Source organism: Panthera pardus, unplaced genomic scaffold (assembly GCF_024362965.1).
Source record: "Panthera pardus isolate Hobbes unplaced genomic scaffold, ASM2436296v1 HiC_scaffold_6, whole genome shotgun sequence".
Classification (NCBI taxonomy): domain Eukaryota; kingdom Metazoa; phylum Chordata; class Mammalia; order Carnivora; family Felidae; genus Panthera; species Panthera pardus.
The window spans coordinates 69,114,563-69,130,314 of NW_026526991.1; the positions used below are offsets into that span (position 1 = coordinate 69,114,563).

The 15,752-nt window shown below is 44.9% G+C and overlaps 2 protein-coding genes across 3 annotated transcripts in view; both read right to left on the minus strand.

Annotated features, from left to right (window-relative positions):
* The window catches only part of ANO6 (anoctamin 6), a 194,880-nt gene that overhangs the window by 104,658 nt on the left and 74,470 nt on the right, over positions 1-15,752 (minus strand). For both annotated transcript variants that reach the window (XM_019419111.2, XM_019419112.2), the window contains one exon: positions 12,365-12,444. In XM_019419111.2, coding sequence (XP_019274656.2) covers positions 12,365-12,444 — 80 coding nt within the window. The remainder of the gene's footprint in view (positions 1-12,364; positions 12,445-15,752) is intronic.
* On the minus strand, positions 2,246-6,202 carry LOC109249268 (spermidine synthase-like). Its single transcript, XM_053894715.1, is given in 3 exon segments — positions 2,246-5,148; positions 5,150-5,292; positions 6,149-6,202. Coding segments are annotated over 3 exon segments (816 nt in total). The 3' UTR covers positions 2,246-4,529.

The window sequence follows — 15,752 nt, forward strand, 5'->3', positions numbered from 1 at the left end:
CACCCAGGTGCCCCAAGGACTTTTTTTTTTTTTTTTTAATGTTTATTTATTTTTTAGAGAGACAGAGAGAAAGAATCTGAAGCAGGCTCCAGGCTCCAAGTTGTCAGCACAGAGTCCGAGATGGGGCCCAAACTCAGGAACAGTGAGATCATGACCTGAGCCAAAGTCAGACACTCAACAGACAGCCAGCCACCCAGGCGTCTCTAGCATGGACTTCTACAGCTCCTTCCCAGGACTTGAACCTTTCAATCTAAAGTTCACCTTCACTAGCAGAAAAGACAAAAGGAATATGGAAGCTGATAAGCTTTTGTCTGTTATCTCATACCATTATACTGTCTTCCTCAAATTCTGGACAGAACACTGCTTCAGAATCTAAATAACTCAAAACCAATCCTCTCTTCCACTCATCATGCTAAACATTTTTTTCCACAAGGTTCCACTCATGCACTCACTCTGGACTTGAAGTTTACTCTAAAATTTTAATAATAATGGAAAAAATAAGACTGGAGTGTTTCAGCGAACTATTATTATGGGATGAAAGTTTTGTTAGCACTCTGAGTTAAACTGGCTTTAGTTAGTCTGGCTGGCTGGACCCAGAAGTCCAATCACCATTTATGACTGTTTCTCTGGGAAAATACATTCTGCATTCCAAAGAAGTGAGTCAGAAAGATTTTTGACTGAGACTTTGTATGCTGGACTGCCGCCTATTCTTGTTCCTACCTTCCAATCCTAACAAATCAACAAATGTAGCTTTGGAATCAGCCACATAAAGCAAAAGAGTACATCCCCTTCCCTCCATATTCAGGCAAAGTACACATTCCCTCACCTTTTGCTCTTAAATGTACAAAATGCTTTCAAAGTTGAAATGCCATGTGAATTGCTGCCATAGCAAATGGGCCAACTGAGCAGTTCTTACTAGCCTATCTTTGGTCTTTCTTCTTTTGAGAGTTCCTTTTGCCAAATCACCATTCCTTTGTTTGGTTTCCTTTTTTGGTTTAGTTCCTTTTCTTTTTTATTTTGGTGAACTTAGTGCCAAAAGGTACAAGGCAAAGCCATCCTATTTCTTTGTAGAAGATACAAGAGCACAAATCCAAGTAAAGAAATGCTTGAGCAGAAGGGTCCTGGCTTATTCCCAGTCTTCCAGATCCAGAAGATCTTGTGAGCTTGAGGCAGATCTTGGTACTTCAGTTGGATTTCTGGGATTAGCCAGAAAGACTCTGGACAGCCCATAAAATAAACTATAATCTCTCTCAATAGCCCCAGCATCAATTCATTTGCCTCAGGGCCATTTAGGCTAGAAATAACCAAAATGACGTCTGGATTTGGGAGGAGGGGTGGGAGGGGATGAAGGTGGGAACCCACCTTGAAATAAAACTTGATCAATCACTCTGAAACAAAGCCTGCAAACAAAAATATGCAGACGTATGGGGAGCTGGCTCTGATTATTCTTTTATACCTTTCACACTCGGGGCAAGAAAGTAAGGCTGACATTCACCTCATTCTATATGTTGCTTCCAGACCATTAGTCCTCAATGTTCTTGGGATGAAAATAGTTCCCCTTAGGTCCATGCAAGCAGAGTATGACCCCAGAGTTTCCTAGAGCCTATTGTCTCCTACCTGCCAGCTGACGCTCCCGGCCCACAGAAAATCTGGCCCCTGGCTCACATTTCCCTCTCCATTCCAAGTTTTCCCTCATCCAGAAGGACATCTGCATCCACAGACATGACTGGGCCACCTTGACCCCTTAGTAACTTGACTTCTTATCACCAATGATGTTCTCCCTTTCATGCACTAACTTCCATGGTCCCACCCTAAACCTTGTTATTACTTGACAAATTGCCTTTCCAAAATCACTTACTCAGGAATCCCCCTTTCTGACCACCACTAACATCCTGACCTAATTGCACAATGACCTCAGAGGCCCTGTGACATTTTCTAACCAATCTGCAGATTTGCATTTCTTTCCCTCCCCTCCTTTTGTATAGTTACATTTCCCAGCTCATCATTTTTTTTTTTTTTTAAATTTTTTTTCAACGTTTTTAATTTATTTTTGGGACAGAGAGAGACAGAGCATGAACGGGGGAGGGGCAGAGAGAGAGAGGGAGACACAGAATCGGAAACAGGCTCCAGGCTCCGAGCCATCAGCCCAGAGCCTGACGCGGGGCTCGAACTCACGGACCGCGAGATCGTGACCTGGCTGAAGTCGGACGCTTAACCGACTGCGCCACCCAGGCGCCCCCCCAGCTCATCATTTTAAAAGCACTCTTGCCAATATTCTGCTCTTTCCATCACAACCATCTAGCAAAGCCCTAACTTGGGCTGAATCCTGCTACCTGCTTTCGTGGTGTCTGAGTGATGCTGGAGAAAGCACAGCAGCACAGGTTGGTTTAGTTGTAAATTCAGGTCACTAGCCCCACACAGGCCCTCACCACTGCCCAGACATCCTAGAACTTTTCCTAGGTTTTCCAAGCCAGCTTGGTCTCCCATTTCACAACTGGTTCAACGTGCCAACTCCCCCCCACCTCCGCCCCTGCACTCACTGTTCTCTTCACTCTCAGCAGCTGAAAACGGAAGCTGTTGGATGAGAACTCCCTCTGCTTCTCTCCAACAAATCATAAACCAGCAGCATCCACCTGCTGCTCCTGGATCTTTGGAGATGCCGCTCCTCTGATCGAACGTTGACTCCTCCACATCTACAAACCATTCCACAGCCCATTTCAGACCGCTCTTTTCTCTAGGTCAGTTGTTCTCCTCACATGGACCCTTCTTATCAATATTTAAGTCTGTTTACGGCTCCATCTGACCCACAGAAGGAAATCATCTCTGGTTCTCCAGAGTCTCCTCTGCTTACTGCGCTCTCATCCTCCAGCCCTTCACAGTCAAACTCCTAGAAAGAGAGGTACTTTGTTTCTTCTCCTGCTCATTGCATAATCTGCTCTAATCTGGATTAGAATGGCATTCCCAGCACTCCCTAGAAAGAGCTTTAGGGAAGGACACCAGGGACCCCAATGCTTTTTCAGTATTCATCTAACTCACTGGTTCTTAAATGAGGGCAATTTTGCCCCCAGGGACATTTAACAATGTCTGGGCATATTTGGTTGTCACAGGTGGGGAAAGAACCCTGGCATCTCATGGGTAGAGGCCAGGGATGCTGTAAACACCCTACAATGCCTACGATGCACAGACAGCCCCCACAACATAGAGAAATCCAGCCCAAAATTTGGTACTGAGGGTGAGAAATCCTGATATGACTGAATCCCTAAAGCTACTCACCACTTCCCTCTGTTTCTTGGTTTTTAGCCTGCCCCTCTTCAGATTGCTCTCCTACCTCTGGTCATCTCATTTGGCAGCCATCTACTCATTCCTGAGTCACTACCCCTCATTCCTTAAAGATTTAAGCCCTGCCTCACTGTTAACCTCTCCAAGACATCTCTCCTGACATAATTCTTGGGGATTTCCACATGCACATGTGATCCTTCCACCACCCTGTCCTTGCAACTCCACATTGCCCCAGCCCCTCATTCCAATGCTCATATCCCAGACCTTGTCTGTACTGGTTATTGTAATTCCTTCCTCAGTGAGAAAGACTGGATTCTCCAACCAACACTTCCTATTTTTCCAGTTTACTCTCTCCAATACCCCAACTGCAAAAATTATCAAGCCCCACTAAGGTCTAACTCTCCTGATCTTATTGTCTCACCCTGCTCCTGTCCCTGGTCCTCTGCTCTCTTGCAAACACCCTGAAACTCTCTTAGCCTTGTCTTGCTTCACTGAACTGACTTGGGAGAAACCCCCAAGTTGGTGAAATCAAACTCGTTGCCTACTGTACACCTGTTCCCCAAAGCTGGACTTGAATGGGAAAAGCACGCACTCATCATGACCAGCAACCTCAAGTGGGCTCTCAGTGCTGCCAGGAAATTATACTACATTTCCCAGAACATTCACTCTCAGATGACTGTGTCACACCTTCTCCTCTCTCTCCAGGTCTCTTCCTCTCTTCCTTCCTCAATCTTAGCTAATGTCTTGCTTCTCATTTCACGGGTAAACAAGAAGCAATCAAGAAAAAACAACAAGATCCTACTAGCGAAACTACTGAACTAATTCCACCTGGGTCCCCATATGGTGTTTTTATAAGAATGAATGGTCTCTACGGCCATGAAGGGTGTCCAACCTCTCCACTTCTGGACCAGATTCCACTCCTTTCTTGCCTTCTCAAGGATGTCATTCCAGAAATTTTTCCTTCTCACTCCTGCATCGTCAGGTTTTCTCTCCCTACTGGATTATTCCCATCACCTTACAAACAGTAATTCCTGTAGTTTGTTTGTTTGTTTTTGGCTATACACAGCTGGTATAAGCCTGGAGGCTGAACACCACATTGAGAGACTGTCCGCCCAGCCGGGCCCATCGGGCAGCATTCTGGGGCTTGTAACACTTGCTTGGTGGGCACACAGGCAGGGAAAAAGGGTTTGGTCATGCCCAGGAGTCCTGGAGGCTCCCTGGCCCAACGTCCTGGGCAGTGGCACCTGGGCTCAGCTTACATCATCCTGGGTCTCGGCAGCACACTCGGGCAGGACAAAGGCTGCCTGGTGCACATCACAGTTGTAGTATTTCAGCTGCATCTGTTCTACCTGCTTCTGTGTCAGCTGCTGCACGGCCTTCCAGAAGTTGGTGCTCAGATTTTTGCTGCCCAGCATGAAGCCTGCCTGGCCACTGGGGAAGGTGGGGACAGTGCAGTAAGCATAGGCCACCACAGGGAAGAGTGACCTACAGAACTGCCGCATCTCCTCGATGAGGTCCAGGTAATAGGATTCCTTGAAGAGACTCTCGGCAGGGCCTATGGGGTCTGAGGAGTCTGTGAGGATAACACTGACGGCGCCCTGGTTCTGTTCCATGAACTCAAAACCGTCGCCCATGTATAGGGTCAGCTTGGCGCTGGAGGAGCCCATGGCCAGGCCCGGCAGGAACTTCTTAGAGACCTGAATGACATCCTCGTCAATCTCACACCGGACCACGGACTCCCCAGAGGAACGCTTCACCACAGCCTGCAGGGCACCCCCATCCCCACACGCAATGGTCAGCACCTGGCATGGGCTGGGATGGCTGCAGGGGAGGCGCAGGCTGGCTGCCATCTCCTGGTAGGAGAACTCCTTCCTCTGTACACTGGATGACACCATCCAACAACAGCATGTTGCCACAGCTCTTACCGCGGAAGACAGGATATTCTGGTAGGGCTCCCAGGCAGGCAGAGCACGGGCCTGGAACCAGCTCTGCCCGCCATCCTGGCCCTACAATCTAACCCAGCTGGTGGGGCAGGGGCATTCCTGCCATCTTAATACTAACTGTACACAAAAACAAAAAAAAAGGCAAACAAAACCTCTCTTCATCCTAATCCATAATAACCTCTTGCTCTGCATTTGTGTTCAGAAAAAAAAAAAAAAAATGGAAAGTGTTATCTAAATGCTATGTATCCAGTCCCTTTTCTCCCATCCTGTTTTCAATCCTCCCTAGTTTTGGAGCCCACCTTTCAGCTGAGCCTTCTCTTGTCAAGGTCTCCTCCACACCGCGAATTCCAATTTCCCATCCTCATCAGCGGATTTGGTCGTTCCCCCCCACCCCCCCGGACTTTTTACTTCCCTCATTTGGCTTCCAGGACTCTCCTCATTTTCCTCCAGCCTCACTGGCTCCTCCTTCTCAGACTCCGCTGCTGCTGCTTCCTCCTGTCTCTGACCTGTGAACACTGGAGTCCCCAGGGCTCAGTCCAGGGTGTCTTCACCCCGCCTCTTGCTGTTCTCATTCAGTCCACAGCTTTCAACACCACCTGTGCGCTAATTCCCACATCTCTAGCTCTCTTTAACTCCAGACCCATATATTTTACTGCACGTCGACATCTCTATTTGGATGTCTCAAATTTTCCATGTTGAAAACAGAATTTTTATTTTCCGCCGCCTCCCCTCCCCTCAGACTGCTCCTTCCCCGGCCCCTCCCAGGTCAAAACCCATGGAGTCATGCTTGACTGCTCTTTCTCACACACCTCACACCTGCTCTGTCAACAAATCCTATTGGTTCTTCAAAACATACTGAGAATTTGAGTATGTCTCACTAATGCCATATAAGTCACACTCAGGGCCAAGCCACCACCACCTCTCACTTGGGTTCCTGAAAAGTCCCATTGGTCCCCCTGCTTCTGCTCTTGTTCCTCCATGGTCTATTCTCAACACAGCCAAAGCGGTCCTGTTAAAACACAGGGCAGGGCAGGTCAAGTCCCTCTTCTGCTCAAAACCCCCCAGTTTATCCTCCCAAGGCTTACCTCAAATGATCTCCCAAGTCACAGTGAAACCAAAGTGTTTACAGTGAAGTCCCCACTATCTACGATTTTCACCACCTTTCATTCTGCTCGTCATGTTGGCTTCCCTCCATTTCCTCAAACATATCTCAAACTCCTACCTCAGAACCTTTGTCTATGCTCTTCCTTCTGCCTGGAATGCCCTTCATCTAGATTTCCAAATAGTCTGCTTCAGCACTCCTGCTTTCAGGTCTTTTGACTCATCACCTTCTGACCACTCTATTGCTGAGAAATCACCTGAACACTCTATTTAAAACTGTAGCCAACCCCCACAGCCCTAACACACACTTATAATCCTTACCTTACTTTTCTCTAAAGGACTTACCCTGTTATGGCATGTTATATATCTTATTTATTTTGTCTTTTATGTCTCTCCCACCAAAATGTAGGCTCCACAAGTATAGGGATTTTTTTTGTTATTCACTACAGTGCCTAAAATAGATTAACATTTTAATTTTTAAGGATCACATGTCTTTTCATCTAGTTAAAGACAATCAAACTTGAATTTCAGGAAATCAACCATATTTTTTGTAAAGTAGTATATTCCCTCAAAAAGGGAACCAGTTACACGAAATCCCAAATAGGATGATGACTCTTCAGACCTCCTTCTCTCTACATAACCACAGGTGTGAAATGAAGGGGACGTATTTTTGTTCCACTTTGATCCTCATCTTCCCGAGTCTATGTTTTAGCTTAGTCTTCCTAAATCCTGTGGTCTCTCATCATCTTCCCTGGTTTATTCCATGATAATCCTAATATTCTTTTGCCAGCCCAAACTCCTATAATCTACTCCAAATTTGGCAGAAGCTAAACCAAGGAAAACCTCATCAACTGGTATGAAACAAGAGCTGGTTAAGAATCGTCCTGCCTCTAAAAAGCCAGAAGAGTTATACATAAACCTTAAGTTCTGGCAAGGCTGGAAAAGGGGATATTACTAGTGAGAACCAGCTCATAAAATATAATTCCACGGCCTTGCCTTTCCTTCTCCGTGCTTTTGTGTGGACCACAGTTTCCATCCAGCCAGCTACAAGCAGATTCCTCCTGGTCCACAGAGTTCCTCCCCTCATCACATTCTTCACTCCTTGTGTACTCAAGTCAATCATGCCCATTAGCATTCCTGGGTCAGTACCAGCAGAGTCAGGGTTTCTAGAAAGAGCCTTGACCATTACTCAACCTTTCCCCTACATTCCCCCTACTCTTTTCCCACTCCTTGGGGATTGGAAAGAACCTGGGGTCCTCCGGGCCAGCCATGACGGATGAGCCTCTGGACTAACCCCTCAGATTGCCTTTGCTCTTAAGCAGACCTGAAATTAACAGCACCAGGGGAAACCTAGGTTGCAATGCTACCATAATGCAGAAAAACCTTTATCTGTTCCATTACCATGTGGATGGCTCCTCATCCTCGTTTTTTTTTTTTTTTAATGTTTATTTTTTGAGAGATAGCACAAGCAGGGGAGGGGCCAAGGGGCAGGGGACAGAGGATCTGAAGCAAACTCTGTGCTAACAGCAGACAGACCAATGCGGGGCTTGATCTCACGAACCATGAATCAAGAGTTGGATGTTTAACCTACTGAGCTAACCAGGTGCTCCCATCCTCATTTTTTTTTTTTTTAAATTTTGGGGAGAGAGAGTGAATACACACACACAAGCAAGGGAGAGGGCCAAAGAGGGGGAGGGAGGGAGGAAGGGGGAGGGAGGGAGGGAGGAAGGGGGGGGAGGGGGGGAGGGGGAGGGGGGGAGGGGGAGGGGGGGAGGGAGAGAGGGGGAGAGGGGGAGAGGGGGAGGGGGGGAGGGAGAGAGGGGGAGAGGGGGAGGGGGGGAGGGAGAGAGGGGGAGAGGGGGAGAGGGGGAGAGGGGGAGAGGGAGGGGGAGAGGGGGAGAGGGGGAGAGGGGGAGAGGGAGGGGGAGGGGGAGGGGAGGGGAGGGGGAGAGGGAGGGGGAGGGGGAGAGGGAGGGGGAGGGGGAGGGGGAGAGGGAGGGAGAGAGAGAGGGAGGGAGAGAGGGAGGGAGGGAGAGAGAGAGGGAGGGAGAGAGGGAGGGAGGGAGGGAGAGAGGGAGGGAGGGAGGGAGGGAGGGAGGGGGGGAGGGAGGGAGGGAGGGAGGGAGGGAGAGAGAGAGAGAGGGAGGGAGGGAGAGAGAGAGGGAGAGAGGGAGGGAGGGAGGGAGAGAGGGAGGGAGGGAGGGAGAATATATTTCAAGCAGGTTCCATGCTCAGCATGGAGTCTGATACAGGGCTCAATGTGAGACTTGATCCCATGATCCTGGAACCATGACCTGAGCTGAAATCAAGAGTCAGATGCTCAGCTGACTGAGCCACCCAGGTGCCCCTCTTCATTCTTGGTTCAGCCTGCCTAGTTTTGCAGACTCTACTTCAAAGTCTGAACTCTACAAGGTTATCTGTAACCATTCCCCAGCCTCACTTTGGCCAAATTCCTTTCCAGAGGCTGATGCTTGTCATCATGAAGCCAGTTTATTTTCAGGACACATGTCCCTAAACGATGGCCACCAATCACAGGGTTCCAGAACATCTGGCCATGTCACCATTTCCTTGACTAGATCTCCCTTGAACTAATTGCTCTGAAAATTACAATGTTGATTAATTATAGTTCATCAACAAAAGAGAACAGATGTTAGAGAAGATAACAATAACGTCAGAGAAAAAAAAAACACCACAGCATGGAGCTGAACACCTTAAACTTATACAGTGCTACATGTCAATTATATCCCAATACAACTGGAAAAACAACAGTGTGGGAAATATTCAGGATAAAATATTAAGTTAATAAAGCAGATTATAAACAGGTTTTCACTGGATTTGAACAAAATAACAAACCAGGATCAAGATGGTGTCCTACCACAACGAGATCAGCTAGTTACTCTCTGTAAAGTCAGCATTCAGCCAGGCCCCTTACACCTTGAGCCCCACCCACACACCCACCCCACCTCCAGGTGGGGCTACATCACAAGCTTTGGGGTAGCAAGAACACAGGCACTTTAGGTCCACATCTCTGTTCACAGCCTAGCGTTTCAGATACTTTGGCAAAACTCACTCTCCTCGGTCTGCGAAGTGGAATGAGAGGCGGAGAGGAACAACACAGTTACACAGGGGACCTGTCATCAATGGACAAACCCTGCAGGGACCCGGAGGAGCGTCGGGGTGGGCCCTTCCGAGAAAGGCGGCCTGCTGTCTTGAAGACACCCAGGAGCTTCACAGTGGCATTTATTTACCCATGAATCACGCAGGCTATCAGCAACAATGGCTTTGCCTGACTAGTCACATTACAGACACCTGAGCTGTGAAGGAACGCTTTAATGTGCTTTTCACGCCGGTAACCAAGGGGCCCCAACCAGCACTGCTCACTTAGGCCTTGTTTTAAACGAAAGAACAACAGAAATCCTGAAGGAAACAAATAATGATAAGCATTTTGTTCTCCACGTTGGCCAGACTATATAAACACACTCCACTGTATGAAAACACTAGGCCTTGATCCTTCTAAAATCTGAACGACTTGAGAATAAGGTCTGAACAAGCACGGTCTGTGCCTCACTTTATTTCAGCTCACCTCTGCAAACGGAAGGTGCACCTTCCAAATGCCAGACGGAGAAACAGCACTGATACTTCAGCTCCTTTTACCACCTTCCCCACCTTCTTTCTGTTTTCAATTTTGCTTTGCGCCAGGCTCCCTCTGCTCCTGGGTTTGTACTCTTGCCCCTGTTTCTGATTAAAATTTTTTGGTTTGGATCAGCTTACCTGGTTTTGTCCTGGCATCTGCCCAATCCACCTGCCTACACGCTGGAACCACCCGTTCTCACGGATGCTGCAACTTTCTGCCTACAAAAAAGGCTACCCTTAAACATCGTGCTGGATTCCCTCGAGTACTCGGTTCCCAAGGCACTTTGTACATCTCCTGTTTGTTTTCCAAGGAGACAGCAGTTTGGGAAATACACGTTTACTGGGGAACTGGAAATGCAGGGGCTCCAGTGATGTGACGAGAAAATACCAGCAGCCATGTACATGTAACCCAAAGATGTGGCACGCAATAAGCATCAGATGTGTGAACATCTATAAAGCACCAGAAAATCACAGACTCCTTACTACACATGGTAGGACACACAATTAGAGAAAGAGAATAGCTGGATTTAGAAATCTTGTTATCAACCACACATATAAGGAAACCATGATTAACAGCTTTACCTGCACTAATGTGGTCTAATGATTCTAGATATTCTTGAAGTATGACAAGGAAAAATAAAAATATGGGGATTTAACTTAAAAATCTCCTTTCAGCTTGGGTGTTCTCAGACCCATTGTTAGGACAATTCTTTCAAAATAGAAGTATATTCTGCACTCCTCAAGTTCGACTCCTGACTATTCTCGCTTAGGCTTCACCCTTGGAAAGGAAAATGCAGTAAAGAAGTTAATGCTGAAGGTTGAATAACATCACCAGTGTAATTACCAGTGTAGACTATCTATTGCAAAGACATTGCTGAGGCACACCAATCTCAAACATCATTATCTACTAAAAGCTGTTCTTGAGAAAAATACTTTTATTTTTGCACAGGGAATCAGTGTGAACTATATAGGCGTTTACCAAGCACATCGACACTTTACTGCACACAGCTCTTTTTAGACTACCTATAGTGCTTAAAGAGTACCAATAAGAAGCAGTTAGAAAATGAAACAAGAAAAGGCCAGCTCCACGAGTCTGTGCCAATTTCACATTCAAATGTGACATATCTGTGTCAATTCTGCTTTAGGGGCTCTAACTGTAGAAGTTAGAAAAACTGCAAAGTTGCTCTGCTACTTTAAGATACGGGAATATTGGTGAGCGTTCACAATTTTCCTTCACTGAAAATCTCATTGAATATAACAGGGAAGTCATTGAATACTATGTCTTTCTATTATATCCAAGTGCTTTTCACAGTAGGCAATCTGCTGGTACACCACAGGAGTCCCACACTGTGAAATAAAGTGGCATTGTGGATATAGTTTTATGGGCGATCCCTTTTCAGTCCAGAGCACTGCCTCGTTTCCTTACTCTTGGTTCAATTGAGTAGGTAATCCATAAAGAATGAGTGAGAAGAGGAAAAACACATAATGAGTTCTTTTTTTGTGTGTCTTTATCAATAATACAATTGTGATCTGCCAATTACTAGAGTGGCGACCGTATATCACACTTTGAAAAGAAAGCAAAAAAAAAAAAAAAAAAGATTTTTGCATTGCTAACATGGTAGCTAAACCATTTACAGCAAGGGGCAAAAATAAGTAAATCTAGGTGGATCCTGGCATGCTTTTCCTATACATTTGGGGCAATAATATGGTACATGAGTCAGAGAAACACTTCTTCCCATCCCCCTCTTCAAATGAGCCTAATATAAAATCTATTTAGTAAGGACATTCTGCACAAGGCATCCTATGTGCTTAATTTTCTTTAAACAAGGCATTAATAAAACCACAGTAGCATCTAATAAGATTTTTAATTCCTCGAGGGTAGGAACCATGGCTAATCTTTAATGAGTCTAATTTAGTGAGAGCATTTAGTTCCCCTCTTGGTAGGAACAACCAATAAAATATTCCTAGCCCTAGAAGATACATCTATACAGGTTGTAGGACTGTAGGCTCCAGAGTGAAATGGGAATCAGACTGGTCAATGCACCTATATGTGCTCAGTAAACACTGGTTTCCAGAGTTGCTAACAGCAGAAATGGATACCAAGGCTATTAACGAACGAAGGAGGAGTCTGGGCAGTAACAATGCTACTTTCCTGCAGAAAGAGTTCCCATTTGCTATTTACAAGCAGTATGAAGAACAAGCCTACAGAGCATGATGCCAAGGCACTGTATGTAGTTCAGTAACTTGTCCCCCAGAGAACTGGAGCTTTAAATACACAGCCACTGCAAGTGAGACAGTGCCAGATCTACGGGCGCCAAAGGCAAGATTTCACAAAAAACCCTTTTCTCCATTTTGTGAGAAATCTCTCGCTAACCAATTCAAATTTAAGATAGAGTAGGAGTACTTACAAATTCTGGGGTTTGGAAATCAGGCTGACTTTCCAGTGTTCCAAAACTGGAGACAACTGTCTGTTCAAGGTTTTCCAACACTAAAAATAAACAAATAAATAAAGCATAACTTTCACTGGCTCATACACTTTTTTTGCCTTTAAATCATCAGTACAGGCTTAACAACTGTATTTAGCATTTATGGCACACCTCTAAGTTTACATTATTTAACACTTTCAGTTATCAGGGACCCTCAAAATCTTCAGTAGCTATTTCATCCACTGGACAAGGCCATGTTTCTACGATACTCAGTCTTAAAAAGCTGTAGGCTCAATCTATGCAAAATCATTTACCTTCTACATGGAAGGACACAGCAACTATGTTTACAACTATGTCACAAAACTCTAGCTTAGGAACATTTCAGCCTGTTGATATTCTTTTTTCAACTACATCTCAGGGAACTGATGTGGAGTCATTTTGGGGTAGCAATTTTCTGTTTTAAAATCTGTTGAATAGCACGGATAGAAATACACCGGGAGCCAAATAAAATTTTCTAGTAGGGTATATTAAGAAAATGAAAAAGAAACAGGTAAAATTAATTTTAGCAAAATGATTTCTGTAACTTGATATACCTAGATTACCATTTAAACATGTATTCAGGGGTAAAAAATAGTTTCAAACAGAGAGGGAGGCAAACCATAGAGAATCCTAAATACAGAGAACAAACTGAGGTTGATGGGGAGGAGGAGGGGAGAGGGGAAAAATGGGTGATGGGCATCGAGGAGGGCACTTGTTGGGATGAGCACTGGGTGTTGTATATAAGCAATGAATCACGGGACTCCATCCCCAAAGCCAAGAGCACACTGTATACACTGTATGTTAGCCAACTTGACAATATATCAAAACAAACAAAACAAAACAAAAAAACATATATTCAAGAAGAGCCACTGGGTGGCTCAGCTAGGTAAGTGTCCGACTTCAGCCCAGGTCATGATCTTGTAGTCTGCAAGTTCGAGCCCCCCCGTCAGGCTCTGTGCTGACCGTTCGGAGCCTGGAACCTGCATCAGATTCTGTGTCTCCCCTCTCTCTCTGCCCCTCCCCTGCTTGCACTCACTCTCTCTCTCTCAAAAGTTATTAAATAAACATTAAAAAAATAGCAAAAAAATAAACATGTATTCAATATAAAATTTATTAGTGAAATAGTTTACATTTTGTATACTAAGTGTTAGAAAGCCAATGTGTATGTTATACCCACAACACATCTCAATTTGGACTGGCCACATTTCAACAGGTTAACAGCCACATGTGATTAGTGGTCACTGCACCCTGTGGAAGGGATAAAGGAAGCAAATCCAGAAGCTGGGCTGTTCTGTGAGACACCAGTCTCACCTTGTCTACAAGTTCCTGATATAAATAAAAGGGACTGTTCCAGATGAAAAGATAAGGAGAAAACAAAACAACCATTTGCAGTGCATACTTCTAGACTGTATCCTGGTTTAAACAGACCAGATATAGAAGACTTAAAAACAAATTAGAAAAATGTGAATATTGATTGTGTTGGATTATATTCAGGAATTATTAGTATTGATAAGTGATGAGGGAGCATAAGGCAGCCTAAGGGCAAAGTACAAGCTAACAGCAGCCACCCCCCACCCCAGGGGAGATATGGTGATATTCCTCAGGCACTCCTGGCTGCCCAAGGACAAAAGAAAGGAAAGGAAACAAATGGTTAACTGACAGAGATCACAGTCATGCAGGCCATGAGTCTCCATGACTCTCCATGAGTCTCCATTTGTCTCTCTACAAATGTCTTGGTAAATTATAAGAAAAAGGTAATCTTATCAATAGACTAATCTCCAGTAACCTATAGACTCAGTTTCCTGGAGCCCCAACATCACCCTCCATAGTGATATGGGGAACAAAGGCAAGAAGGAAATGGCAGAAACCATTAAATTTCCTTATAACCTACAGCCCACTGACAAATACTTCTGACAGTAAAACGTTTCTCCAGGAACCCCCTACCATCCTGATGTTAAGGCCTTACTAGAGGAAAAACAACCTTAGCTTGACAACAGCAAGGCCTGAGGTATCTTCCGAGTCCTCTTTACCGTATCAAAGTCCCTTTGGAAGCCTCCCTTTGGTCTTTACCTCTCTCAATTCCATAGTATAAAACCAGTCACTCTTCACAATCCCAGCACAGCTCTTTCTACCCACAGGTCCTGTCCCCATGCTTTAATAAAATCACCTTTTTGCACCAATGACCTCTTCAAGGATTCTTTCTTGGCTGTCAGCTCTGGACCTCATTATCACCCCAAACCTCATCAATAAGTGTAACAATGTAATCTGGGCTATGTAGGAAAATGTTCTTAATTAAAAGAACTAAAATATTCTTAAATATGTAAATGTGATTAAATAAACATTAAGCATTTAAGTAAATTAAATAAATGTTCTAATTTATCAGCAGGTCTAGCCTCCTCAATAAATCAATCACATAAAAAAGGCAGAGATTTAAATAGCCGAAAGAATATAACTCCAATGTATGTTTTTCCCCCCCACATCACCAAACAATTAAACTGAATTCTGATGCTATCTACCTGAAGATAGCATCAGATTCCACAGGTTAAGGGCTTAGTCCCCTAAGACAGCCACCAGTAAGTCCCAGGTGGTTACCTGCCTGTGCTTCTGACTGAGCGGCTATAAATCAAAGGCTCCCACCACCCTCTTCTCAGGTTGATTAATTTGCTAGAGCGGCTCACAGAACTCAGAGAAACATTTACTTACATGTACCAATTAATTATAAAGGACACAGATGAACAGCCAGATAAAGAGGTACAAGGGCAAGGTATGTGAGAAGAGACACAAGGCTTCAGTGCCCTCTCTGAGGCCACTACTCTCCCTATATCTGTACACATTCACCAACCTGAAGCTCCCCAAATCCAGTCCTTCTGGATTTTTACTCAGGCTTCATTACTTAGGCATGATTGATTGATCACTGGCCTTTGGCAACTGAATGAATCTTTCTTCTCTCACCTCCTTGGAGGTCAGAGGCTGGGACTGAAAGGTTCAACCCTCTAATCTTGTGATGAGTTCCCTTAGCAACCAGCCTCCACCCGGGGCTACCTAGAGGCTTTCCCAAAGTCACCTCATCAACATAACAAAAGGCACCGATACCTACTTCATCACTTAGGAAATTATGTGAGTTGTGTAAGCTCTGTGCCAGGAACTGAGGAAGACCAAATATATATTTCTTACTATAAATCACAATATCACAAAAACCATTAGCAATATGGGATACTCAACTGAATCCTAATTTGGACAAGCCAGCTGGAAAGGACATATTTATCAAAAATAGGAAGACTGAGTATGGAATAAGCATTAAATTATGTTAAGAAATTACTTTTAATATTAT